Source organism: Corvus cornix, chromosome 9 (assembly GCF_000738735.6).
Source record: "Corvus cornix cornix isolate S_Up_H32 chromosome 9, ASM73873v5, whole genome shotgun sequence".
In the NCBI taxonomy this organism is placed as follows: Eukaryota; Metazoa; Chordata; class Aves; order Passeriformes; family Corvidae; genus Corvus; species Corvus cornix.
This window is the reverse complement of record NC_046339.1, coordinates 8651349-8678969: the sequence shown is the minus strand read 5'-3', so window position 1 is coordinate 8678969 and position 27621 is coordinate 8651349. Positions and strand designations below refer to the sequence as shown.

Sequence of the window (27621 nt, the reverse complement as noted above, 5' to 3'; positions counted from 1 at the left end):
TCACCCTAAGGCTTGCTTTATCACTGTCTGCAGCGCAGGGGAGTTGTCCTCTCCTTACCTTCAGCTGGGCAAAAGCAAGAGATGGAGCAGGAGCCTTGCTATGCTCAGCAAGTGCAGCTGGCCATGGTTGACTCCACATCGAAGCAGGAGTTCCATGGCAGAGTGGGATCCCGGGATAGGGAAAGATTCTTACTCCTTGGACAGGGCTGTGAGCATCATTCTGGCTGCCTCTTGCCTGCCCTGCAAGTCCCCTCCCAAGCACATCCCGAGCTGCAAAGACGAGGGGTCCCCTACCAGCAGCCCTCCCATCACCTCCACAGAGTCCCCAGCAGCTCACTAGGTGTTTGAAGCCCTGGCAAAGACCCATCTGGAGCCAGGGACCTCTTTCTCCCGGTGCTGAGGCTCAGGAATGCAGCATGCATGGTCTGAGGCCAGCGAAAACGTTTGAACTCCCCCCTTAAGAGGCCCAGAGAGCCCGTCTCGCGCTGTTGAGCGGCAGACGCGCGCAGCAGTGATGGCTGAGCCAGAAAAGGGGGGGGAAATATCAAAATTCTTTCAAGATGAAGCCACTGGGGAAGACTCAATCGTCTCCACCAATAAGCTCCACTTTAAACGCTCTCTCCTTTGAATACGTGGACTGATGGCTTTTATCAGGATATGCTAGCAATGTAGAATGCCAGCTCTTTGCCCCGATGAGGAGAAGGCAGCTCATGCAAGTCCACAGCATCCTGGAAGAAGGCAAGGGAGAAAAGTTAGTAAAGACACCCACGCAGCCTCGCTGCAAACAGAGGAACCTGTTCTGCAATGTACCCATGCTCTCTGGGAGCTATGCACACCATGGCACCATGTCTGCAGGAGCTCAGCGTGGGGCAAGTGGCCCAGACTGGCCTTATGTGGCCACTTGCCCCATGCTGAACTCCTGCAGATGCCATCAATGGCCAGGCCATTTGCCCCAGGACATGGCTTGGCTTCCACCATGATGGCTGCTAATGGTAGTGCCAGATGCCTCTTCCCCTCACTGCCATGCTTTTCTTCTCTGGAAGGAATGCCAGCTTGTTTAGAGATGCACTTTAAATCTTGGAGACTGCCTGCTAGTCAAAAAGCCACCAAAAGGGGCATCTCTCTGCATATTTTAATTTCCTTCTCGGTTTTGAAGATAATTACGCCAGGAGCGAGTGGCCTTGCGTGCTCTCCATTCAAGCACCTATCGGTACAATTAATCCCAGCACTGTTCTGAGCAGCGGCACAAAGGGCCTTTGGTGTAAGGTCCTTTATCTGGGAACAAAGAGCTGCCTGTGGGAGAGAACCTGAGGTTGCACTTTTCCCGCTGACAAGTGTTCCGTACACAAAAGCTGAGCCACGGGAGCACCCTGTGAGCTCGTCAGGTCTGGGAGACCCCGCAACACGTTTTCTTGAAGCATGCAGCTCACCCAGATCCCTCCTCCTCCTCCAGGAGGGTTCTTCCCCCTCCGACCCCAGCTAAACCCTGTAGCCATCCTCCTCCCAGGCAGGGGATGTCCCTGCTCCAAGGCTAGGCGACTCCACATGCTGCCTGCATTTAGAAAGCTCTCCCGTCCCGCTCAGCCCACGTGCTCCGTGGATGGAGCACACCACAGACAGCAGCTTTGGAGCACAGGAGGTGGCGTGCTGGGAGGTTTCAGCACTTGGCAGCCCCTTGTGCCGGAGCTGCACTGCAGGGAGGAGAGGCTCGTGCTGATGCGGTCAAGAGCCAGGAGAGCAGGGAGGAAGGCTGCAGCCAGGGTGGGAGGCAGCAGGCAGGGCACCAGCAGGCATCCTCGGTGGTCAGGGGGTACCCATGGTGGATGTGCCAGGCATGGGGTTTGGGAGCCTGGGGAAGGTTCTGGCAGGCACTGTCTCCTAGTTCCCTCTGCAGAGATGGGGCTGGCAGCACTGCCAGCATGCTGCACAGCTCACATGCACTCATCCTCCCCCAGGAATCCCATCTCTTCTGGGGACCCCCTGCACACCGGTCTACCCCAGCACCCAGTGCAAGGCCAGGGGGCTGTGCTGGTTCCACCCTTGCCCTCCCCGACTGTCAGGCTGGGCAGGCCAGGCAGTGCGGTTCAGCCCAAGGGAAGGGCTGGAGCACTCCCTATCACCGCCCACGCTGGGAACCTGTCCTTATGCCGAGCAGGGCGCCTGCTGCTCCCCAGCGCCAAGGGGGGAGACGCGAGGCTGCCGTGGGAGCTGGCCCCCACCCCATCCCTCGCCAGGGCAGCACGGGGGCTCTGACTGCCCATGCCCACCAATGTCCACCTGTCCCAGGTCCGAAGCAAGCCGGCGACTTGTCAATGAACTGGGAACAAAGGGAAGAGAGGAGGGGAAGAAAGAAAAAAAAGGGGCCTGTATCACAGCTGTGGCCCTTCATGCCAAGGGCGTTTGGCCCATCATCAAAGGAGATCGGATTTGCTGAGGCAAATGATGACACATCCACTTCAAGCGGGGCAGGTTCTGCCTGCTGCTGGAGGCGAGCCACCGGAGTGAAGAAGTACTGTGGGCACTTAATAATAGACTCATTATTTCTGCATTATGGCAGGGCCCAGAGGCCCCAACTGAGATTAAGGCCCCTCTGCGCACACAGGGCGCATGCACACACCAAGCCGGGCAGTGCCTGCCCAGAGAGCCCAGCCAGGGGTGGGCAGCACTGCCAGTCCCAGCATCATTCACCACTGCCAGTTCTGGCCCTGCCAGAACCATGGTAAGCTCACAGCAGGGCCCAAAACTCCAATTCCAAGGATGCATCCTTCATTTCCCAATCCCACACCTACACTGGGGTATTAACCTCATGCCAGGAGACAGTCCTGTGGCTCTGAGCCACTGGCCTACTGCATCTCTCTCATAGTCCTCCCCACCCGATCTCAATGTCCTGCACCTTCTGCATTGGCAAGGTCCAGATCCCAGATGACTGGGAGCTGCCTGGCATGTGGGGCGGAGGGGGACAGGAATGCTCCCTCCATCCAGCTCTGCCCTGTTGCCGACCCACCATCCGCTAACCGGCTGAAGAGGGTTTTCCGGCCACGTGCTCCTCACCAGGAGCTGTTTCCTGATGGCTGCAAGACAGACTGAAGCATGTGAGAGAGGACAGGTGCCAGCTCTGCAAAAGGCAGCTCAAGTGGCAGCGGCTGGGATGCAGGGAGGGATGGGTGCTCCTTTCTGCCTGGTCACAAACTGGATCAAGGCGGGAAGGGCAGGTTTCTGCTGTTTTACAAGCAGGGCCACACCAAGCTGGGCTCCAGCACCCACCAGCATCACACTGTGAGCACCCCCTTCCAAAGCACAGCACTGGGAGCCTGGGACTATTGCCTGGGACAGCAGCTTCTGCCTTCCAGCTGCATGCCAAGGACACGTGCAGCCCACTGCCCAAAGCCTGCCAGGTCCTGCTGCCAGGCCCTGGTCCTGCAGAAAGGCCGTACCAACGCTGGGAGAGGATGGGAGCCAGCTGCCCAAGCCCAGCCCTGCACTGCAATTACTGTTCTATTAATACCATAGGGATTTTCGGATGTCAGAGCCCAGTGTGCTACTCCAGGGTCAGCCTGGCCAAGGAAGAGCTGCCATCCCTGCCCACATGGTGGATGTACCCTGGTGCTTGCTGCTTCAGCTTGTCCAGGAGGACAAGATGCTTTTGCTGTGCCAGGCTGCGTGCAAAGGGGAATGGACAGATCCCACAGACAGCCTCTCATCCTTGCTTGCTACCAGACTGCCCACTTGGGACAGGAATGTCCCTGCCTGGCCCAGGGGAAGGGGCTGCCCGCTTCAGCTCTCTGCCAAAGGGACAATGCAACCAGCTGTGCCAGGCAGGCAGGAGCTCTATGGCCAGCAGGCAGGACAGATTTATAGGTCGCCATCCCCAGCAGGAATGGCCATGCAGCCGTCCTCTGCTGCCACAGAAATAACTCATCCGATCAGGAGATGCCAGACCTGTTCGAGCCACAAATGCCATTGACTAGGACATAGGCAGCAAATCAGCCTGCAAAGACACCCTTGTTTCCAGGACATGTTATGATGGGGACGCTCCTGCCACCTCTCTCTGTGACCCCATTGCCCTGTGGCCATGGTTTCACAGGACAGATGTCCCCACGGGGCCACCAAGCTGAGCTGGGCTGGTGGGGCCAGATGAAGAGCCCCAAAGTCCCCAGGGGAAGGAAGAAAAGGCGGTCGGTACTGCAGACCTGCCTCCGCAGGGCAACTGTTTGCATCAGGCTGAGATCCAAAAGGCCCCTCTCCCCCTCCAGCTCCATTTTTTTCCAGGTTGTACTTTTGGAAAGTGCCCAGAGAAGGAGTAATGACATTTAAAAGAAAAAAAAAACCCCACCCCTTCCCCAAAAAAGGTTACTCGGTGCACATCCAAAGGCTCGCCCCACAGACGGGTAGCTTGGCTGCCAAGCTCCATCCCATCCCGGCAGCACAGAGTGGGAGTTTCTGCCAAGATCTCCCTCCTCTCTACTGCCTGGGGCAGTTACCCAAATCTCCGCGCTGCTCTCTGCTCTCTTCCACAGCTCTCCAAGAGCACCAAGCCCATCTGGAACTGCTTAAACCCAAATATTGCCCCCCCTCTCTCCTCCACCTCCCCCACCCCCAAAGTCAGATTCTTCCAAAGTTAAAACAAGCACAGAGTCAGGAGGGGGTGCCGGGCCGGGCTGACTCGCTCCTTCATTTCGGTTTAATTTCTGGGGAACTAGAATAAATCTGTTCCTGGCGATCGTTCAAGCCCTGCACATTTTTCTCATTAATAAAAAAAGGCCTTGGATAGCACGCCGTGTGTGCATGCCCCCCCTCCCTGCGGGGTCCCCCTGCGACCCAGCCCTTGTTGGGCAGGCGCTGAGCACCCAAGAGATGCAGGAGTGGGTGCAGGGGACATGGGGACAGCAGCGTCCCTTCCCCGGGACAGGGATGGATTTTGGCAGCCCCGCGCAACAGCCACACCTCAGAGAGGAACAGGGAGGCTCAAATCCCCCTGCAGCTGCTGCTGGGCAGGAGAGTCCTGGTGGAGGGCTCCCCTGGGAGGGGACATCCCTGCCGCCCACTCCTCCGGCACTGCAGCCCCCGCAGGGCCCCTGGGGCATTCCTGGGGAGGGGGCTGGGAAACAGGTGTTTGTCAACAGCTCCTGCCACATGCATGAGAATCGCCAGGCCCCACAGCACAGCAGGGCTTAGCAATGGGCAAAAATAAAATAAAGACAACCCCCCCAGCAAAATCCTCCCCCCTGTCCCAGCCTGGGACCCTCAGCCAACACACGCTGGCACGTGCATGGAGAGCAGCCGATGGGCCCGGTGCTCAGCCATGCCGCTGTGCTCCAGCCTCTTCCCAAAATGGCTCCCGTTCCTCTTCAGCGGGGCGGCCATGCGAAGCCAGCATTGGGCTCGCTACCTCCTGACTCAGGGAGCACAGGCTGGAGGACTGGGCTGCGCCGAGGGGAAAGCGGGCACCAGGGGAGGGACGCAGCCCCTCTGGGAACGGCGGCACTGTGGGAAAGGGACGTAGCCCTGCGGAAAGGGGACGTTGCCCCACTCCCAAGCTTGGCTCCATGACTCCTCCATGGCCATGCTGAGGGCGGGTGATAATGGTCCCCAAGCACAGGAGGATGAGGTTTCACCAACTGTGCCAAGCCTGTCCCTCCACAGGCAGGATGCCCACATGCCCTCCCTACAAAATGGCTCCCACTTGGGGCTCAGCTCTGTGAGGGAACGGCCCATGCCCCACTGCCAGCACCGCCCAGCCAGAGCACAGGGCTGGGTTTGGAGCAACAACAACAACAACAAAAATGCAATAAAAAAACCAAAACATGACTTCAAATGGGACGGTCCCAGGCTGGTGGGAGTGTCACTGCAACAGGCTGCCTGGCCTTCAAGATGGCAGCCCATCCCCTGGGGCATGAGGCTCTGCAAGGAGATTCCTGGCCTTGGAGGGGCACCCCCATCCCCACCATCCCCCAAACGCTTCATGGGAACATGCTGGACACAGAAACAACAGCAGCTCATTATGGTTTCAACCACTGAGAAGCCTGCGGCAATGGCAACCACCAGCTCCACCGCAGCCCTCGGGTATAGTCCCCCTTTCCCAGGGTTCTCCTCCAGGAGAGGCTGACACCCACCCTGTGGTCTGCACCAGCTGAGAGTGGGGATTCCGACCCCAGGGCCGCCCCAGCACCCTTCCCCCAGCGCGGCTCCCAGGCAGAGACGCTTAATCCCGACAAACCAGTTTGACTCAGCACAACAGGAACAGCTACAATTTTAAAAACATGCAAGTCTGTGATTCAGATTGCTGGGGCTGTTTTAATTAAACACCAAGCTCCTCTGCTCCAGCAGCAGCAGCAAACGGCTCACGGAAATAAAATGCAACAAACTGGTTTCCCCAAATATCTCTTGCAGTAAGTCATCATAACAAAACAAGGAGTTTCGGTTCATTCCTTAAAAACCAGAGGCCGCTATTCCCAATCGCAAGGGCTGGGCAGGCATGGCCCGGCAGCCACAGCCTCGCTGTACACTGAGGCAGAATCATGGGGCTGCAAATGGACCCTGGCACTCCAAGTTTTCCCTCTCCCTGGCTCTCCGCATGCTTCACTTGACACAAAGGAAAGCCCTTCTCCCCTCCTCGGGAGCACGGACGGGAAGGCTTCCTCAAGCGCAGCTTTTAGTGAGGAATGGGAGATTTAATGAATCCAGTGAGTGTTGCGGAGCCCCACGATCCGCTTTCCCTCACAGCCCTACCCCAAGCATCCATAAAACAGCAGGGCCAACTTCTCCCATTGCCCCGCCAAGAAACATGCCATTTCTGTGAAAAGTAATTAAACAGAAAGCAAATCTCTCTGCCAAGAAAATACCTGGCAGTTCCAGCACAGGGGTCAATTAAGCAGGGGTTTGCCGGTGCAGAGAGAAGCGTGGTCAATCTGTGTAACACCCAGCTGGGGTCTGGGAGGTGCCACTGGGCAGAGACCAGATGAAGAAAATCCCCCCTAGAAATCTTGCTGCGTTGGGGGGTTTGGCTATTTCACTAGAGCCCAAGTCTGCTCAGGACTACGTGCAGCAAACTGCAATGCTTCTGCATGGGAGTTTATGGGGAAGCATGTGGGAAACCCCAAGTTTAAATGGAGTCCTGAATCCAGAGTGGCTGCTCAGGGCAGGAATGGCCTGGGAGAGTGGCTCCTAGGGAGAGCAAGTCCCTGTCCCAGTCCACCCGCACCCCCAGGGCGACAGGCAGATCCAGTCTGTGGCTGTCCATGCTCCCTTGAGCCAGGGTGTTTTGAAGCCTGGGGTTTTACCCCTGGATGGTGGGCAAGGGCCTGGAACGCAGCACATTCCCCATGCTGTTCCACCGCGTCCGCTCCCCACAGGGCCTCTGCTCCCACAGCCCCGCCGGGACAAACTCCTCGGCTCAAACCCCTGTGCTGGAGAAAGGATCCGCTGTTGCCCCCGGATAGAGCATTCCTTCTGCAGCCGGCCCGGGGACTGCTGAACCGGAGAAGAAAAACACATTGTGACTTCAAACAAACCCAGCGCACTTACAGGATCTGGAGAGAAACCATTTTCTCCTCGGCAGCACAAAGCCCTCACTGAGCTGCTGCCGAGCGCGGCTTTTCTCCTCCACCCCCGTGGGGCCTTGTAAAGAAACCCAACTCCCCACCATCCCCTTGGGAACGGGGAGCGCCATCCAGCCCCAAAGCCCCCTGCCCTTCCAGCCCGGCACCAGCTGTAAGCCCAGCCCAGTGCACCTCGGAGGGGACGGTAAAGTGGCCGGGGTCTGGGGACTGCTCACTGCTGTTGTCTGCAGGACGTGCGTACAGATTTATGGCCATGCCAGATTTATGATCAGCACTAAAATATCCAAACAAACGTGCACACGAGATTTACAGTAACCACTGGAACGCGCCGGTCCCCGTCAGGAAGCAGCGTTGAGCATGGACAGAAATGCCCAACGCAGCAGAAGAGTGGGAGCTTGCTGACCCTGATGCGAGCAGCGGCTTCCCTAAGCTGGGCAAGGCAGAAGCCTCTCCAGGCCAGCTGCAACTTTCCATCCAGCTTGAACAAGAGCAAAGGGGAAAAAAAAAAATTAAAAAAAAAAAAAAAAAAAAAAAAAAAAAAAAAGGAAGAGACAGAGAGAGAAAGAATCCCAGGGGAATCGGGGCCAGCCCAAAAACTGCTGGGCAGCTGCCAGCCAGCCCCGAAGTGGTTCCACCGGGCTGGCACCCAGCTGGGCCCTGACCTCTCAGATGGTGTGTTCAGCCACTGACTCCTCCACACATTCGGGAAGCTGAAAAAACCCAGTGACTCCTCAGCAGGGGCTGTTTATTTTCTCTCCATCAGACTCTTTGCACTGCTCCATCCCTGGACAGCAGCGGGGGAGAGGCTGGGGTTCCCTGTCTCCCCAGGGACTGGAGGGACCGTCCCCAGGTGATGCACATCGGTGCTGCCAGCCCCCACGCCAGCTATCCTTCCCAAATTCCCAAACCGCTGATGAGAAGCAGGTTGTGAGGGGCTACCCGCAAGCGTGGGGCCTCGCCGGGCTCCCTGCCTACAACTTCATCCTCCGGCACCTCTCCAGAAGGCAGGGATCCCCGGGCGGGTGCTCGGGAACCTCCATCCCGCGAGGGCTGAGTGCTGCTCGCTTCTCCCTTCCCCTCCTGCCGCGGGGTCCCCGCTTAGCCAGGAGCTCACGGACCCGGCAGGCCCACAGCTCTGCTTCCTACAGCGTACAAAGGACGAGGAATTTTAATTTTTTTTCCCTTTTAAAGAAAAAACAAAAATCGCACGGAGGGAGAATGAAAAGGAACGCGGACAACAACCACCCCCCAAACTTTCTACAAAGCCCAAAGCCGGAGGAAAGACGTCCCCCATCCACCGCAGCGGGGTGGGCTCCTGCCCACGGCCACCCCCGGCGCCGCGGCCCGAACCTCGCAACGCGGGGCGACGGCAGCGGGAGCCCGAGCACGACACCCTCTCCGAGCAGCCCCCGGGCGGGGGCACCCACAGCTCCTCTCCGACCGGGGGATCTCCCTTCCCTTCCGTCCCTCCCTTCCCAGCCCCCTCCCGCCGCTCCGGCAGCGGGTTCGGTTACCGGACACCAGAACGCCGCCGCCCCTGGCACTCCGGCCGGAGCCCCGCACAATTTGTGCCGAGACAAAAACCCGTCCGGGCCCTCTTCTTCTCCTTCTCTCCGGTGCGACCCGCCTTGCCCGCCCGGGAACCCCCGTACCCCAGCGGGGCCAAAAGCCTCTTTCCTCGCTGAAAGCTGGGGGTGCAACGGCGCTGCCCCGCGGACCTGCGTCCACTCTCCAAGGGGGAGAGAATTACTCCCCATTCTATTCCCAACTCCATCGGAACTCGAGGGTGGAAGAGCCGCGGAGCGCACACCCGGTCGGGGGTAGATGCGGCACGCGTGGCCACTCGCCCCGGAGGTCCCACGCTGGAGCCTCGGGGGTTAAGGCAGCGGGCGCGGCGAGCCCTACCGGGGAAGGGATGGAGCCGGACACAGCACACAGACACTCCTTCCGCGGCCCCACCAGTTCTGGCACGCCGCGAGCTTCCACTGAAAGAAATATTAATTTTCCAGCCCTCTCGGTCGTGGCGAAAAGCCTCGAAACGTGAACCGAGTATCCAAAGAGGCGCCGCTCCCTGCCAGCAGCCGCCGGCCGCGGATGCCGCGGCTCTGCCGCGCCGGGCTCGGTTCCACGGGGCGTTGACTCTGAAACCTACTGAGGGCGGCTAAGCGCTAGGAGCGGGGCTGCGGCGACGAGCTCTCCGCAGGGACAACCGGGCATCCGCGGCGCGACGACGAGTCGAGCTGAGCCACAACGGGCCTGGGACATCCCGGAGTATGCGTGCACCCGTGCGCGGTCGCCCGGGCCCCGGCGCGGCGGACGGGCACGCCCGCCCGGTACTCACCCTCCAGAGCGCGGCGGCCACCGGGGAGCAGCAGGAGCAGCAGGAGGGGGAGCAGCGGCGGCGGCGGCGGGGGGGCCCCCGGGCGAGCCGCGGCCATGGCGGGGGCGGTGCGGGCGGCCCCGCCGGGCAGTCCCGAGCTCGGCGCCACGCGCGGTTCCTCTCACCGCCGCGCCACGCTCGCGCTCTGGCGCCGCCGCCGCCGCCGCCGCTGCTGAGCCGAGCGGGGCGGGGGCCCGCCCGCCAATCACCCCGCCCCTGGCAACCCGGCGCCCCTGGCGACGGCGAGCGTGGCGCCGATTGGGCGGCGCCGGAGCGGGGGGCGGAGCCTCCGCGGAAAGATGAATCGGAGGGGGCGGGCGCTGCTCGGCGCGCCCCCCGTGGCCCCGCCCCCTGGCGCGGGAGGCGCAGGGCGGGGAGCGCGCCCCACCCAGCGGCCGCCGGCGGAACTGGGCTCTTAAAGGGGCCGCGCGCCCGGCCTGCCCCGCAGACCCCCGGCCCGCGCTGCCCTGTCCCCCGCCCAGCCGGGTGCGGGTGAGTGCGTGAGCCTGGCAGTGTGTGTGATGACGGGACCGTGGGGCCCTCTCTTCCACACTACTGGCAGCCTGGTTTACCCGTGCCACCCATTGCTATCCCGTTCTCTACAGTCCCATTCCATCTCTTATGCATCCCACCCTTTGCCAACCCATCTCACCCCATTCTTCCCCAGCCCATCCCGTACATCCCATCCTACCTCACCCATCCCATCTCATCGTACCACAAGCCTCCCCACCACACCATGATTCCCACCGCGGTGACAGGGATGAGTTCTGTGATCCTGGCCAAGCTGAAACCATACAGAGAGCACTTGAAGTCACCTCTGCCAGGACCCCCACCTCTACCCACAAGGTGTCTTCCCCACCACATTCCTCGTGGGAGAAGGTGTTGGTTACTGTGCATGCAGCCACAGCTTCCAAACCTGTGGGTGTCTCAGTCTTCTTTCCCCTCTGTCCTGACTTTGCTATGGGAAGGTCTTGGGACCCTCTCTGGGACAGAGTCTGCTCCCTTGGGATGGTGTATCCACACACACTGTCCTGGTGGTTGGAGCTGGCACTTCCACATCCTCAGGACAGACACATACCCGTGGGACACATGCTGCGACCTGTCCTGGCCCTCTGCGCTGCATCTGCCCCTCAGATGCCTGGGGAGGCTTCACTTGGGCTTAGCAAAATCCCCCAAGTCCCTGATGTTGCGGAATGCTGATGCCCCTGGTCCCTGGGAGTGGCTGGAACTCCAGCAGGTCCAGGGCCAGTGGTGTGCATGGCTGGCTGCTTCACCGTGGGCATCCTCGTCCCCCTGGCAGAGCCATCTGGGCTGTCCCTGCAGACACCTGCCATCTGCAAGCGGCAACTCCCCACAGCGCTCCTGGCCCAGAAACCTGCCCCAGAAACTCCCTTGCCATGCAGGCCCAGCCCTGGCCCTGCACCGGCACAGCGGGGTGGCCACAGGACCACATTCCTGGCCACCTTCCCCGCGGCTGCTGGCAGGAGCAGGAATTTGGGAGGTTATCAGGGCTCGCTATGGTTGACCTCTCCTCTGTGAGGACAGACACAGAGCACATCCGTATCTCCTCTGCCTTCTGCTGTACACTCCCACCAGGGCCGTGGATGGGCATTTTCTTTCTGTGTCCTGGAAGGATTTGGCTTCCCAAGTCCTGGCCAGAGAGGTTGCCATAGACCTGAGCTCTGCCTGGGCAGCTGAAAATTTGGAGATGACCGATTCCTACTGCAGGAATGCTGGCATCCTCCGGGAACTGTGGGGAGTCTCGCCAGAATGCTGTGCCCTGAGGGCTGCCACAGTGCCCCAGCACCACTGGGCATGGTTCCTGAAGGAAAAGTCATGCCCAAGAGAGCCAGTGTGCTAATTTAAGACAGGACATATGACATATGGCTGTGATAAATCCTTGTGAGGGACAGGAGATGCAGCAAGTGGGGCATTACACTCTCCAGGTAAAAGGAAGTGGTTGGGGAGCAAAGCAGCAGTAAGGGAATTGCACCCGTGGAAAATGCCAAAGTTTGAGCAAAGAAGCAGAAATTGTTGGTTTGGACATGCTGTCACTCAAGGAGAGGAGCAGCAGAGAAGCGAGTGACAAAGCTGGCATGGGGGTACAGTGCAGCATCAGTGGGGAAGGAGAGGGCTGGGGGCTGATGGAGATGCTGAGAATCTTAACCAAAGACCAGGCTCAGGGTGGGAAGATTTGCTGTCTCCCTGTGAAGTCACTCCCGGGAAATCCCCTCCCTGCCGGCTTAGCGAGATGCAGAAACCTCGTTTATTCTGCAATTCCAGAGGTCTGAGTTACCCAAGCACAAAATTTCTGAACGGAGCACATGGGGAAATTGCTTATTCACACTTGAATAACTCAAAAATGGCTGAACCAATTTTACTTAAACTTTCTCCAAGAATTCCCCTTGGAGCCAAGCCATGCCTGGCAAATTTCAGCCCGAAAGGAATTTATTTCAGAATAGGACGAGAAATTGGAGCAGGCAGCGGGGGTGCGCGGGCCGGGGGAGGATGCTCCGTACAATCGCGTCGCTCCCCTCGCGCTGTAATTAATGAGCCCGCACTCGCTCCCACTGGGCTGGTGCTGCCAGCCGGCCTCTCCCTGGAGCCTCAGGCTCCCTGGTGCCGGCGGCTGCAGCGCCGCGGCCCCGGCTGGGGGGCTGAGGATTTCAGGGCAGCTCGCTGGGCAGGGAGCCCCGGTCGCTGCCTGTGTGTTGCAGCTGGTGGGCAGCCCTGGGGAGCAGCGCTGGCAGGGCTCCGAAGCCTGCACAATACCAAATAACTGTGGTAACTGCGTGGTATTTGGTGGCAGGGGCTGGATCTTTAGTGCCAACCCGCCTGCTTGGGCACGGACTCGGTGCTGAGGACGGCGCTGCTGTGGCCCCCGAGGGACGGGGTGACGGCGCGGCTGGGGGATATGCATGTCTGTATAAACACGGACTGCTCCCAGCCACGCAATGTCCCTGCACATGCACCCAGCCCTGATCCCCTCCCTGGCACCTTGGGGTGACGGCTGGAGCCGAATAGGGCTGCGACGAGCACTGTGTTGGCAAGACGTGGACAGGGATGGGCTGAGAGATGAAACGTGGGGCTGTGGGATAGGCAGGGGAGCTTGTCTGCAGCACTGACCTGAGTTAGTGATGCTCTGCCTTATAACAGCCTCCAGCCTGCTCGGCAAAGCTGCGGTGCCCACGGTGTCCCTGGGAGGCATTCCCGTGCAGACAGGGAGTGGCAGAGATGAAAGGAAAACCTCGAAAAGCAGCAACGGCCATGGAAGGTTCAGAGGACAAACCTCCCAGCCCAGCCCTCTTTCCATAAGAAATTTCTCACCCAGAGACTCCATCTTGCTGGAGCAAGTGTGACTTTCACTCCCCATTTCCAAAGACAGCCCTGATGTGCTCCGGTGACGGGTCCGTGTCACACAGGCACAGGCACGGTGTGTGTCAGACCACGGCCCCGCACACGGGTGCACCCACGCACCCTGCCCGCCGCGCCAGCCACCGCCCCTCACCTCCTCTGCATGCGGCAACCTCAGCTGCAATTTCATAAGGAAAGGTGATTAGTGAACAATTATTCCTATTTTCTCAGAAGATCTAAGGGGCATCAAATGAAATTACCCAGCAAGAGTCTAAAAACAAACAAGAAGGGAGTACATTCCTCACCAGGCAGCCAGTCCCAGGAGCGCATCGCCACAAGGTAGGTATGGGGACATGTGTTTGAAGGGTGGAACTGGATGGATGCAAGAAAAAGCCCTGCAAGAGGCCTCCGTTGTCTGCTCACCTGGAGCGCAGCTGTGCTGGGGATGTGGGAAGCTGTGTGGGGATTTCCCCTTGTTTCTGGGGTGGATACCATTGTAGTGGGGCTATCACGGCATCAAGTGACATCTCCAAGTCCTCTGTCCAAAGGGCTGCACTCGGAGGGGCGACATCTGAGCAGGCACCTGGGTCAGCCATGCAGCTGCTGGGGGGTCCCCTGTGCCATCCCCAGTGCAAGGGGAGCCCCGTGGGTCCCCGTTCCCAGGGCAGGGAGCGCTGCCGGGTGCCAGCTCGCCCAGCCGGTGTGCTCCCCGCCAGACCAGCGCCGGCTCCAGCCTGTCTCCTTCTCAGGCTTTCCTGGGCGCTTGCCCCTCCGGGAGCTCCTCCCTGTGCTGCCAGGAGTTTGGTGCTGCCAGCGGGTCGGGGCGGCTGGCAGCACCCGTGCCAGCCCGGCTGGGCCCCAGCAACGAAGCCACCTCCCACTGCTCATGGTCCCCACTTCAAAACCTTCTCCCGTCCCACCCACATCCACCACCCCTCACCTCTGGCAGCTTCAGGATGCAGTTAAACACTTCAGCACTTAAAATTTCAGGTGCTAATTGCTTAGTAATGAAAACTTTAATCACAGGGCAATTAAAACCTTAAGTAGCTGTGGGAGATTCATTCCACGTCAACAAAAAAAGAGTGCCGTCACAACTCCGGCACCGCCCTGGCACGGCGAGGCACGGCAGGGCCGGGAGAGCCCATCCTGCACCCCCCACTGCCCCCTGCTCCGGGAATCTAGGGAGCCCCCCCTTCCCACACCGAGCGGGAGGTGGCCGAGGAATGATCGGCTGCTGCCGTAAAACTTAAAACCCAGCTAATTTCGGATTAAGTGCCATATGAAAGGGTTTTGTTATTTTAAATCTCCTACTTTCCAAATTCCCAGGATTAAAATTCTCTGCATTTATTTTAACCACATAACATTTGCAGACAAATCACTTCTCCCAGTGCAAAGTTTGAAGCAGGCTTAGCAGATCTAAAGCCCAGCCACAAGCTCCAGGGTGGAATCGCTGGAAGTGGCTGCCAGCGGCCACCAGCCCCTTTTGCTGGCGTGCGCTTGCAGCAGAGCTCAGCCTCTATTTCTGCAGGGGTAAAGGGCCTGCCAGGTGCTGGAGCCCTGGGAGGCAGCATGAGAAGGAAGAGTGGCTGTCATCCTGGCTTCTGGGCTCATTCCTGCACTGGGGATGTGCCCTTGGGAAAATCTGATGAAGCTTGTGTGTTTGCAGAGCAGGCCCTGTGCGTCTGCTGCAGGGTGCGTGTTGCAACCACGCCGATGCTGTCCAGGTGACACTGTCCACTTCTGCATCAGCCCTGTGTCATCAGGCGCTGACAAATGCCACACAAAAAAGGAATAAAAATCAGGATTTGTGCCTTTCCCCCCTTGCTCTGCAGTCCATTGGGGCTGAAAGGGAAAGGAAGGTATCCAGCCTCGCATGGCTCTGGCTCTGTGGGAGGCAAAGGCTCCAGGGCTGGGGGATGAGGTTTGTCCCCCAGCTGCCGGGAGGTGTGGGAAACATGGGTGCCTGTGGGCAGCAAACTGCCCCCTGCTCTTTATCAAAAGCAGCATCAGTGTCTGGCAAATGTCACTCTCCCGCGTGCTTCCCAGCTGGGAGGTCCATTTTCTCCTCCCATCGCCCCCTTCCCCTTGCTGCCTCCCAGCCCTGCGGCAGGATGGGGCCGGCAGGATGGGGACGCGCTGGTGAGCGGGTGGCCATGGGACTGGGGGGGCAAGGCAGGGTCATCGACTGGTGATGCAGCACCCTCACCCAGCCCACTGCTCTCTCAGGCGCCTTTGCTGACCAGGCAATTAGCAGCCTGGCCCCATTAGGGACATTTTAGGGGGCTGCAGCTGAAATGCCAGTGCAGAGGCCCTTTGCATGCTCAGCCCTGAGATGGGGTCAGCTGGGTGTCCACCTTAGTCACAGGAAACAGATAATGTCCAAACCCAGAAATTTAGGGGCTGTAACCTGCTTTGTGCCACAGCCTGGCCGCATAGAGACATTCCCAGGTGAGGGGTAGTGACCCCCAAATGGAGTGACAAGATATTTGGGGTTCATGCTCATAATAAGAGATGCTGGCAGACCTCCTGGCTGCAAAAATCCAAGAGGCCTCTCCTGACCTTGCATGCCCTGCAGAGATGGTTGCTCCTCTGGACTGTGCAGGAACGAGCACCACGTCCTGCTGGGGCTGCCTGGGAACAGCCAGAGGTGATGGTGGCAGTGGTCACAGTGAGGCCACAGCAGGGCCAAGCACAGAGCCTGAACCCCAGCAGCCTCCATCTGCCCACCCCCACCAGGCACTGTGGGCCAGAAGCAGCTCTCAGAGCAGGGCAGCTTTCCTGGGCTCTAAGCTGAGGCTTTGGCATTCCCCAGCCTTGGGGCAGTACCCTGGTCCTGTTTCCCATCCCACCTGGAGCATCCCTTGCCCAAAGCCAGCTCCGGATGCTGTGCCTCTCATTGCCATGGCAACCCCCATCCTTGCCGGGTTGCCATGGCTCCCCGGCCCCCAGCCGCAGCCGCATCCTCAGCATCAAGAGGACCCAGTGATTTGGGTCCTTGGGGGCTGTCACCATGGGAGATACCACACAGGGGCTGGGAATGGAGGGAGGAGCAAAATGGCTTGCTAGCATCTCTGCATCACACTGGGATTTGGGCTCTGGGACCACCTGGGACCTTGGGAGGCTGGTGGGGACAGGGTCACCAAGGAGCATCATTGATGGCAAGGGGATGGCATCACTTTGCAGGCCAGGCCCCTCACACTTTCCAAACCTGCCTCCTTCCAGTCCAGAGTTTCTCTGCTTGGCGCAGCTGCCACAGCCCCACGGGGTTGTGTTGGTGGGCAGGCACGCAGGTGCTGGAGCACTTTGGTGTGGCTGCGTGCCGACAGCAACAACAGCACCAAGCACGCGTGACCACCCTCTGGTCCACTGCCCACTGTCCCCTCGAAACACTGTCCCACCCACTGCAAACACCCCACCAGGCCCTTGGGAGAAACCTCATCACGGGGTTGCTGTCGTGGCATTTGCTGCGCCTGGGTTATGACTGTGCTCGGCAGCAGCACGAGCCTGGCGGGCTCCAGGCCTGGCGTGCTAAATAAACACAGCCACCGTGAGAAAAAGGCAGCCAGGAATAAATAGTCAAATAAAATAACAAGTTGAAGGAATAAACAAAGTGGGGACATGCCCAGGCATGGCACAAGCCTCCAACGTAGCACTTCCAAGCCGGGCTCTGCCCAGGCCCGGTGCCTGCAGGTGGTGAAGCCCGGCCTGCTGGCAGCGCCCTGGCTGGCCGCACCCCCACCCCAGTTTCCCCCCGGCTGCAGGAATCCCCTCTCCCCGTCACACCACATTCCTAGAGTGCCCGAGGATGAAGGTGCAAACACCCTGGGAGAGGTGCCAGGCAACTCCTGGCCTGCCCGGAATTTGCATCCGCTGCCCTGGCGCTTGGCTTGGGAGGGATAAGCCCAGGCTTAGCTGTTGCTTCCCCTGGGGCTGGCTGCCAGTTCCTAACCAGTTTTGCCGTAGCCCTTTCCCACACTAACTGGGGTCAAGGGAGCTGTGTGGCCTCCATCCCACCTCTTCCCTCCAGCGCTCAGGAGCTTTCATGGTTTAAACAATTTGCTGCAAAGAAGACTGTGCGGGGGTGGGAAAGGGGCAGTCCTGAGGGCAGGGGTCTGAAGTTGGGCGGGACTGTGAGGAGTCCACAGGGGATGCCTGCAGGCTGCAAAGCTGGGTTGCAGACCCACAGCTGCTCTCTTGAAGCCTGGATGAAGTTTGGGTGATGGCAGAGAGGCGGCCAGCTGAGAACCTGCAAACTCAGTGCTTCCCTGGGAAATCCCACAACACAGGGCCCTGCTGGTAGCAAGGGAGAGAGCAGCTTGGAGCACTCGGGGTGTAACACACTGGAGCCATCACCGCAAACCTCCTTTAAAACTCTCTGCAGGGCCCTGACACTTCACCTCCCTCCCTCTCCAGCTGGCAGCCAGCGGTGCTCAGCCAGGGAACAAAGGAGCATGGTTTAAAGTAGCCAGTTATTTTAAGAGCCTGCACTGGCAGTGACAAGCGGAAAATAGAAAGAAAACCAGAATAAGCAACAAAAGAGCATTCCCTGATACATACTTTCTCAGCAGTGCTTCCATGCTTTTGGTGTAAAATCTATTGCGGGCAAAAAAATCAGAATAAAAGGAAAATTGCCTCAAAGCCCATTCACGAAACAGCACCTGGGTGTCCCAGCGGGGCAGGACGCCAGCGACGTGGCACTGTGAACAGCCAGGCACTCAGCTGATGGGATTTTGCACATAAACTTCACGTCTTCAGGTTTCCCTTGGCTTTCCAGCCTGAAAGGTTGAGTACAAAACAAATTGCTGGCATGCCATGCTTCACTCCACCAGCCAGGCAGATGGACCTGCTGGGGCCCCAGCACAGCCTGGCTCACCCTGGGAGCCAGCAATGGCAGAGCTGCAGCTTTGGCATGACCCGGACATCCTTTGTGTCCTCTGGCACAATTCTGCTGAGGTTTCCAAGTGAGCCTTGTTTGATCTTTGCCTCCACATGTCTGGAGGAGCAGCCTGACTTCTCCCTGTGTTGGGATGCTTTCCCATGCTGCTCAGCAGTGAGGCTCCAAGGATTCAGCTAGTTGTAAAGAGATCAGTGACATAAGATTTATTGTCCTAAGAGTGCGAAATTCCTAAAAAGAGCCTGTCACAGCACAGCCATCTCTACAGCACACTGACCAGGATGCTGTACTGGCCATCCTGGTTCCCCTGACATGGGAAATGACCCCCAAAGCCTGCAGCAGTGTGGGCTTTTCCTAAAAGCATTAGCGTGCACCATTATACTGGGGAAAACCCGGTGAGGAGGTGTAGAGGAATGTGAGATGTGTTGCTCCAGCAGCCCGTGGGTGACAGGGCTGGTTCAGCAGGCCTGTGGCTGGGTGACCCTGGTGTGCCCCTGCCCACCATCTCTATGTGAGCCTGGTGGGATGGGGAGGAGAAGGGTGGTGTGGGAGGACCTGCCCACCCCACACCAGCGTGGAGGAGAAGTCAGTGAAAGCCGATGGGCAGAAAGGTGCACCTGGGACTATGCTGAGTCCAAAAATGCCCCCAGGCTGAGAGCTGGTGGTCCTGGCACAGGAGGGGATCTGCTGTCCTTTGGGGGGGGGTCAGACCTGGACTGCTTGGCCACAGTGCAGATTGGGGAAGGTTGCCACAATTCAGATGGCCCAGAGCTGGGGGACAGGTGTGGTCCCCAAATCAGCTGCACCACAACAGAAAGCAGCAGTTTCTGACCCAACCAGGTACTGCTTTATCCGCTGCAATGGCTACCCACTGTGCTGTGGCACAACTCTATAATCCACAGGGCAGTATGTTTTTTTTCCTTCTAACTGCTTACTAACCCCAGAACACCATGGAAAACCACTGCAATAAAGCTGCTGGGATGCCAGGTGCACACCCCTGCTTGCTCCTTGCTGGAGTCCCAAACTGCCCCCACATCATGCCCAGCACCATCTTCACCTGCAGCAGGTATGGCAGCATGGGGGGTGGACTAATGGGGAATGGGGACAAGGACCAGGGAGAGGACACTGACTTCAGCCCTCCCCCGTGGCACCCACATAGACCTCCAGATTATGCCCTAAAGGATGGTCAGACTGGAGGGGTGCTGAGCATTGCCCCCGGGACAAACAGCACCCACTTGCAATGTTTGGGTCAGGGATCCCCGAAGTGCCAGGTTCCCCCTCAGCCAGGGGCTGTGCAGGTGCAGCCATGGGTGCCCCACATTCCCCCAGGTTCCTGGCCTCCAGCAGAGAATTTGGGGGGAGGTCAAGCAGTTTCTTCATTCTCTCCCCCCTCCCTTTCCAAGATGAAGAATTTAATTTTAGTTTTTACAGCTCCTCCTAGGTGGATAAATCCCTTCCTGGCGAGTCCAAGCCCTGGAAAATCTTGTGAATCTAATGCTGGCCCTTCTGGCAGTCACTGCAGCAATTCCTGTTTCTCTCCAGCCGCACTCTGTAAAGTTTTATAGTTTCCTGGTTGTAGCTGCAAGGCCCCAGCCGTGCCGAGGAGGGTGGCGGGGGGAGAGCCCTGCACTCAGGAACTCGAGGCCAGGGAGGTGAAGCAGGGAACCGTGGCCTGGTGGGATGTGCCAGGGAGCTGTCAGGTCCCTTTGTGGGCTCATCCAGGCAGGAATGTTCTGTGCAGAGGGTGGCACAGTCCTGCATGTGGGGATGAGGTCCATCACAGATCTCATCACATCCCAGCGTGGGTCTGGGCCAGCCCTGCCTCTGTGCCGCGCGGTGGTGGCAGGAAGATGCCACTGTCACCCAGCATGGGGAACATGCCTGGGGAGTGGGCAGAGCTGCTGGCACCACAGCTGTGCTGGGTGTGAGCAGGGCCCCACCACGAAACCTGGTGCTCTTCCCTCATGAGAATCAGCTTTATATCTGCTTTGTATCAGCACAGCACTGCTCCAGCCCTAGGGAACGAAGAACCTGGAGAGCAAGCAGTGCTGTGGTATAGCCCATCACCTTGTTTGTTCCTGTTGGCCACATGCATGTCCTCAGAGGGTAATATGGCACCTTCACAGGTGGGAAACCAAGGCACAGAGGTGCTGCTTTGGCTGGGATCAGCTTCATCCTAGTGCAGGACATGGTACTTCGCTGACCAAGTGACCATAGAGCCCTCTCTGCTTGCTTCCTGTACCTCTGGCTTTGCAGTGACAACAGTATGCCCCAGGTGATCCACTCCCCATGGTGATCCACTCTCCTGGGAGCCTTGGCCACCTATGTACAGAAAGGATAAAGCCTCATATCACCAAATCTCTTGATTTTCTTTCTGATCCTTACCTGTATTTGGCAACTTCTGATGGAAAATCTGACCCCCAGATGGATCTGGTGGCTGTGGGAGTCAGAGACAAGTCCCTGCTAAATGCACCATTGTGGCTAAAAGTCCTGGCTGATGTTAGGCTTTATTAGGGAAGCTGTGAGAGAGTGAGTGCCAACATTGTAATGCCATCAGCTCTGTTAATACTTATGCTCTGCCTCTGAGCGCCAAAGTCACCATGCTCAGCTCCGGCTGCTCTGTTGCCAAAAGGATACATTAAAAACAGCCCAGAGAGAGGCAGGGAGTGTGACAGGCAGGAAGGTGGTTTCTGGGAAAAAAGAAGGAAAGGAAAGAGAGGAATGAAAGGGATGTGACAGTGGTATGCAGCCCCTGCACCAGCCCAGTGGTCTGCCACTGGGTCTCATGGGACTGCAAGGCATCACAGGAGATTGTGACTGGGATGAGGACGGATGGGTGGGAAACAGCAGTTCCACTGCTGACCCTGCAGTGGGTCTTTCCCACATATTCCCCAATCACTCAGCAGCCATGGAGAAGAGAATGCCTGTGGATGCCAGGGCACCCATGGGTGCTGGGATGGGTGGGACAAGTGGGACCTAGGGGATGGGGATGCTCTTGAGTGAGTGCCACATGGGCAGATCTCTCCCTGTCTTCCTCCTTGTCCCAGCAGCCAGGCTGGGACATCCCCATCCCCTCTGCCACATCACTGGAGGACATCACGGGTCACCGAGCAGCAGAGAGACCTGTCTAACCCTTCACACCCTTCCCAGAAACAAGGGGCCGGGGGGAGGTGGTAAGGGGGGCTGTAAACTCTGCATTACCACTAATTAAGCACTTGGCTGTCACCGAGGCTTCCCAACATGCCTCTTTCCCTGACACTTTTACTGTTTGGGGAAATGGTGTCTCGGGCCTTTGATGAACTCGCTATGAAGTTGAAAGGAGCTCGTGGCGCAGTGCCAGAGCCCATCGCAATTGTCTCTCGGGCTGGGGATGGGAAATGACCCATTTATAAAAAGTGAGGTGATAAATTAGACCTGGGAAATGGGAGCCACCGACTGTGGAAAAAAGGCAGGATGGGCCGGACTGGCTGTCGGGCGCCCCAGCCTGTCCCCAACCCCGGTGCAGGTACAGCCAGGCTGGGGCGAACCCAAGGGGTGACAAACCTTGTCCTGCTGGTGATGACAACCTGTCATGTGGTCCCTGCTGTGGTGGGAGCACGTGCAAGTGGAAAAGGGAACTGGCACTGGGCAGGACACTGTGCAGAGGAGGACTCCTGGGGGTTTATTTATAATAGGGTATTTTTGGGGTGAAGCAAATTCAAAAGCTGGAAATCCAGGGCAGGAGCAAAGAGTGAAACACCCAGCTCTCAGGCTGTCAGGAGGAGCAAATGCAGTCTTTGTCCTACCATGAAGCCAGCTCACGGCTGGGGCTGAGGCACGGCCCCACATGCTCTGCCTGCGGAATATGCAGTTGAGAGGGCTATGAAGTCCCCATGGTCATTGTTCCAAGTGCCACCAGGACACAGGGCCTGGCCGGGGTGCAGGTGACAGTGAGTGTGTGGCCATACATCCCTGTGTGTCCCCATGTGGGGACCCCACACACCCTGCCAGCATAGACCCTCCTGTTACAAGGGGTCAAGTCCTTGGGTCAGGGTGGGCCATGAGGGCCAACTCCTCCTGCGATGCAGAACCCCTACAAATCTATTTCATGCAACATGGGCCAGGGCTCTAGGGGTCTCCCAAGCGCTCCATGTCCTGAGCAACTCAAGGTGTGACCATGCTGATGACTGAGTTCAGGAACCATCACCCACAGCTACATCATCATCCAACTTCTGAGTTCTCCCTGTCCCCTGTGTCTGCCCCTTGCCCCACCTCCATTCTGCCATGGCTCAGCCCTGAGCTGGAATAGCAGCCAAGGGGCTGCACCACAGGATCATTCCAGGTTAGCTCAGAGCAGCTTCATGGAAGGCAGCTGATTTTCCATGACTCTGGTGCCTAACCCCAGAGAGCTGGGGCTGCAGGCAGGCAGCAGGAGCCATTCCTTTCCCTGTCCCCATCCCCCAGACTGGGGCAAGGCTGGGGGATTCTCCCCTCCTCAGGGCAGGCTCCAGCAGTCCCTATGGGACAGGGGGACACCAGCTCTCTCCTTGCATCAGCAGGTTGCAATGGGCTCTGTCGGCAAGTCCACAAGGTGAGAGCCTGCTGGAAGGCTAATTAATGACTGCCAATTAGCACCAGTCAGGCCTGGCCGGCGGCTGGGAGCCAGATGCAGCAGGTGATGGGATTTTCTGTGCAGTTGAAGGGAGAGTCTCTGGGTTTCACACATAGAATTCAGTTGCCTGTTTGGTGGCCGTGGATGGCGAGAGGCTCAACTGCACACAGACACAGCAATGGCTGCACGAGCTTGGATGGCTGCTGAGAGGCTGTGGAGGGTGGTTTGGTCAGGGACGCAAAACCCCAGCTCCCAGAGATGCTGCTTCTCAGCCTTCCTTGGGCTTTGTCTCCCACTGCAGCACAGGCACCCACCAGGATCTCACCCCTTCCCTTCCCCAGGGCAATGCAGGAGTAGCCCTTGGCATCGCCCTCCCTTTGGCATCACACATCCCTGCACAACTCTGGGGAAGAGCTGGGGGAGACACGTGTGCCTGTGACGAGCTCCTGGGCCAGCTGGGAAGGCTGGAGGTCCCTGCTGCCACAGGAGACAGCACCTGTATCCCATCCTATACACCCCTCAACCCCCTCTGTCTGCCTTTTATGACTCTCTGTTGTGCTCCTGCTCTTTACCCCACATTTTCATGGCTGCTGTACCACAACATTCCCTATATATTTGAGCCTTGATTATTTCTAACACCATATAGGCAAGTGTGTGAGTATATGTATACATATATATATTCATCTTATCCTCCCCGCATTGTGTTTCTCATTAATTATTCACATCTCATGAAATAGGAATGAAAAGAGATTGCATGATGCTGGCTGGAGTCTCGCAGGAGGGAAATCAGCCCAAAGATTTCCCACAGCCACTGCTGAGCTCAGGCATGAAACCTTTTGCCTCAGGGCACAGGGCACCTGGTGTCAGTGTTCCCTCTTGAGAATCCAGGGAAAGGGAGCCTGACTGAAGTGAGGCTGCCGGAAGCCCCTCAGCTGCATGGAATGGGTGACAGAGAGGTCTCCCAGCCGTGGCGAGTTCCTGCCATGGCACAAGACCTGCTCCAGTCCTGGTCACTGGGTTTCATTCCATGGTTTTGACTGAAAGAAATCCCTTCCCTTCAGCATGTGCTGACTGCAATGGGGTCACATCCTAACCTCTGCTGTGATAGAAAAATAGGCAGGGGCCTGCCTGAACCTCCCACTCAAAGGCAGTTTCCCATATTCCTGAGCCCTGTCCAACTTTTCCATATCCTTTATCAAGCCAGGATGCAGCACTCAGTCCTTGTCTCACCCACTGTACACAGAGCTGGACTCATCTTTCTCCTCTTTCCACCTTTTCTCCTTGCACAGTCACACCCTGGCCAGCACATGGGCACTGAGCCCTGGGGTCACTGCTCTGCACGAACGGGAACCTCTGCTCCTGCTCCACCCAAACACCACTTGCTTTCTAAAATAGCTCTTTTCTTCCCACCCCTCTCCCTTGCTATTTAAAAATCTGCTTCATATACTTGATCTATTCTGTTTTTAAGAGGTTATCAGGAAGAGAGGGCTAAAGAAGGTCCCTTGTTCCCTTTTAGCCTCTCTCCACACTGCCCTGTGCCCATCACCCTCACCCTCTGTTCCCTCACGTGCTGGCAAAGCCGTTTATTTAGGCAGGGGTACTGCAATATTTCCAGTGCTTTGCTCCATGCTCTCTGCCCATTGTAATCTTTTCTTTGCTCTTTTGACCATCAGCATATATTGAATAAGAGCTGTTAATTGAGCTGTCTGCATTGACATGTTGGGCTTGTACTTAGTGGCTATAATTAATTTAGGACAATATATGTGAATTATCTTGATTAGTCTATCCAAGATGCATCATCTCGCACAGGCCCATGGTGAATGTCATATATCTTCGTGCAATCCTTTCCCACAGCAGCAAAGTCCTTCAGCCTTAACTAACCTAAATATGTCACGTTTTTGCTTAACACGCTGCCTTCTCCACATCATTAATGAGCGTAATAAACCACACTGATGCTAACGCTCAGCAGCCTGCCTGGCCCTCTGCTAACCTCCTGCCACAGGGAGTAGTGGCTGTTCACACAGCCTGGAGGTAGAAATCAGGACCTGGTGAGGTGGAGGTGCCTCGATTCCTGGACACGTGCTGGGGTGGGGGGTGGCTTTGTGCAGTGGATGCTGCTGAGGGCTTTCCCTTCTCCCCACTGGGTTGGCCAACAGGAAAATCAGCCCATGAGAGGTCCAGTCAGGTCTCCTCCGAGGACTGTGCTCTAGCTGGCACACAGACCTTGGGATGTATGGTCATGTTTGCATTTCTTTGGTGTCTTTTTCTAGGGGGCAGGGAAGTGTCTGCCGGCTTTCCACAACTGAGGAAATACAGTGGTGCATCCACTCAGCCCTGCTTCTGTCAACTTCCCCACTCCCTCTGTCTCTTCATGGCCACATTTTGGTCATATCCTTTCTCACCCATTGCTTGGCCCCTGCGGAGAGCCCTTCTCAGGGTTCTCCTGGAAGTGTTCAGTGATGTTGGAACCTGTTTTCAGGCATGGCAGGCAATCCCCCACTACTGCGGGAATGCTGGTATGCCTCTGGAGCCGCCACTGGTAGGACGGGTTATGCTTATGGGGACGTGTAGTGGCTCGACCCGGAGAAGGGCTGGTGCTGGCTCCGGGGCAGGCCCTTTTTTAGAAGCAGCATTCATCACTGCCGAGACCTCCTTTGATAGTTGCACTACAAACAAACACGCAAACAAACCAGCCAGCCCTTCAGATATCACTCGGGCAGAACAATACAATTACAGGGCTCAGGTTTCCAGCATCAGCCTCACCCTGGCGCTTTGGAGAACTCTGAAACCAGCAAATCCTTAACTCTGCATCCATTTGCAGGTCGCTCCGAATTTCCCAAGCGCTGCAGAGGTGTTTACCCAGTGCAACAGTGCACCAAGATGGAGGAAATTCGGCAGCCTTGGCAATGTGTGATCCCAAGGCAGCAGGGAGATGTGGCACACACACCTCGAGCGCCAGCAGCCTGACCTTGCCCAACCGACCGCACACTGCAGGATCCTGTTTGGGACAGACTGAGCAAGATGGGAGAGATGTTTAGGCTAAGTCCTTGGTATTTAGCCATTGGAATTTAACCCCTCTGGTTCTGATTATGGCTCTAGAAGTTCAGTTTCCATCGCAGACCACCGTTTTTGGCCACTTAAGAGCAGTCGGTATCACCTCTGACCCCCCGGCAAGCTTTATTGCTGCAGCTCGCAAGGAAGCAGCCGCATCGGCTGCCTCGTAAAGCTCAGGGCCGCCGAGGGCTGGTCTTGGCAAATAAACCCCTTGCAGATCCCCTCCCCCCGTGCGCTCCCTGGGGTCCCCCAGGGCCACCCAGCATCGCCGGCCCCATCACAGGATTCCCTGCGGGTGCATGGCAGAGGGCAAAGCCAGGGACAGTCAGATCAGCGCCGCTCTGATCTGGTGGCTGGTCCCTGGAGAATGCTCCCACAGAGATGAGGTGTCCATATGGAGACACCCCTCACTGGCATGGAGCTGAGTGGCATTTTCTCAGAATGGCTTTGGTTCAGCCGTGAGTTGGTAGAGTGCCATTCCTGCCCCACAAGTGCTTCCACTGCAGCCAGGCGCAAGCTCTCCTATGTTTCCTAAGCAATTACTGCATGAGGACTTTGCAGCCCTCCTCCTGCTCTCCCCAGCCTTGGTTGAATTGCTGACACCCAACAGAGTCAGGAGGAAGCTGAATTGCTGACACCCAACCGAGTCAGGAGGGAGCTCAGAGGTATCACACCCCTTCCCTGCTTTGGGAGACCTCCTTGCAGCCTTGCTGGGGACACATGGACAATGGAGGGGAGCAGCTCCATTCCATTGAGTCTCTGTTGCCATTGCCTGACAGGCTGGGGAACAGGAAGGTGGCCCTGAGGGGTCCCTATCCCCGCTGGAGTCTTTCCTCCTCATTGTGAGCCCACTCTATTGTCGTCATCCCATCTCCTTCTCTCCTTGGAGCTTCTCCCAGGCACACACGGTCCCATGGGCTGCCTGTGCTCACCAAGGCCCTCAGCTTCATAGCCTGTCCCAAAGGCTCAGCTCAGGGATTTCTCCTGATGGCCTGGGATTTTGTGAGGACATCACAGCCAGAGCCCATCCTGCCCCCAGCACATGAGCCTCCTCTGCACCCTGATGGTCCCAGCTGTGTCTCCTCCTCCTGCCCTGAGGGTCAGGGACTGGCACTGGTGGCATCTGGGGTCCCATGTCCCTTGCCCTGGCTGCAACACTGTTGGGGAGTCTCATCCAGACAAGCTGAAGGAAAACCTTCAGGAGGTTTCCTGCTTTTGTGTGGTGAGCCAAGGCTTGAGATTTGTTTTGGAAGCTCTCCCAGGGGAGGCTTTTTGGCTTGAATTTTTTTTCCCTTAGAAGGATGAAGTGTGCCTTCAACCCAGGTTGGGTTCCCTGGCCCTGCCTGAAGAAGCTTTGGGTTTCTGCTGGGATGGTGAGTGAAGTTTGTGGAAACAAAACTGCATGTCCAGGCTGGCATGCAGGTCCCCTCTGAGGTGACACAGTGCCATACGTGACCAACGTCCTTCAGGAGAGCTTAATCCCACACTGTTGACATGCACAGCAAGCAAACACATGGGTGTTTAAATTCAGAAAAGTTAGTCTTCTGGATTTTCCCATGCCTCATAAAACACCACAATGGGCACCCTGGAGATGGTGCCCAGTGTCAGACCACCACCTGCTCCCCAGGACCCAATGCTGTGCTAAATAGGGTGTGAGAGCCCTGACCTGCTGCATCAGCCACCTCCACTGTGCTGAAGCAAGGAAGCTGCATCTCTCCCCTCATGAGAGCCAGGGGATGGAGGCACCCCAGGGTGCTCATGGAAGGAGGCAGACCCAGCAGCTGCTATC

The 27621-nt window shown here is 57.7% G+C and overlaps 1 protein-coding gene and 1 long non-coding RNA gene across 4 annotated transcripts in view; one reads left to right on the top strand and one right to left on the bottom strand.

The window, feature by feature from the left end:
* EPHB3 (EPH receptor B3) overlaps window positions 1-13162 on the bottom strand; it is a 30817-nt gene extending 17655 nt beyond the window's left edge. For 2 of the 3 annotated variants that reach the window (XM_019284687.3, XM_039556873.1), the window contains exon 1: window positions 13066-13162. In XM_019284687.3, coding sequence (XP_019140232.2) covers window positions 13066-13147 — 82 coding nt within the window. In that variant the 5' untranslated portion in view covers window positions 13148-13162. Of the gene's footprint in view, window positions 1-9900; window positions 9983-13065 lie in introns of those variants that run through there. The other variant, XM_039556874.1, reaches the window with a different exon arrangement.
* Window positions 13163-13251: 89 nt separating this feature from the next.
* On the top strand, window positions 13252-25865 carry LOC109144362. The gene is made up of 2 exons (XR_002045098.2): window positions 13252-13632; window positions 25600-25865. It is a non-coding gene; the product is annotated as an uncharacterized LOC109144362 (long non-coding RNA).
* The last annotated feature ends 1756 nt before the right edge of the window (window positions 25866-27621 follow it).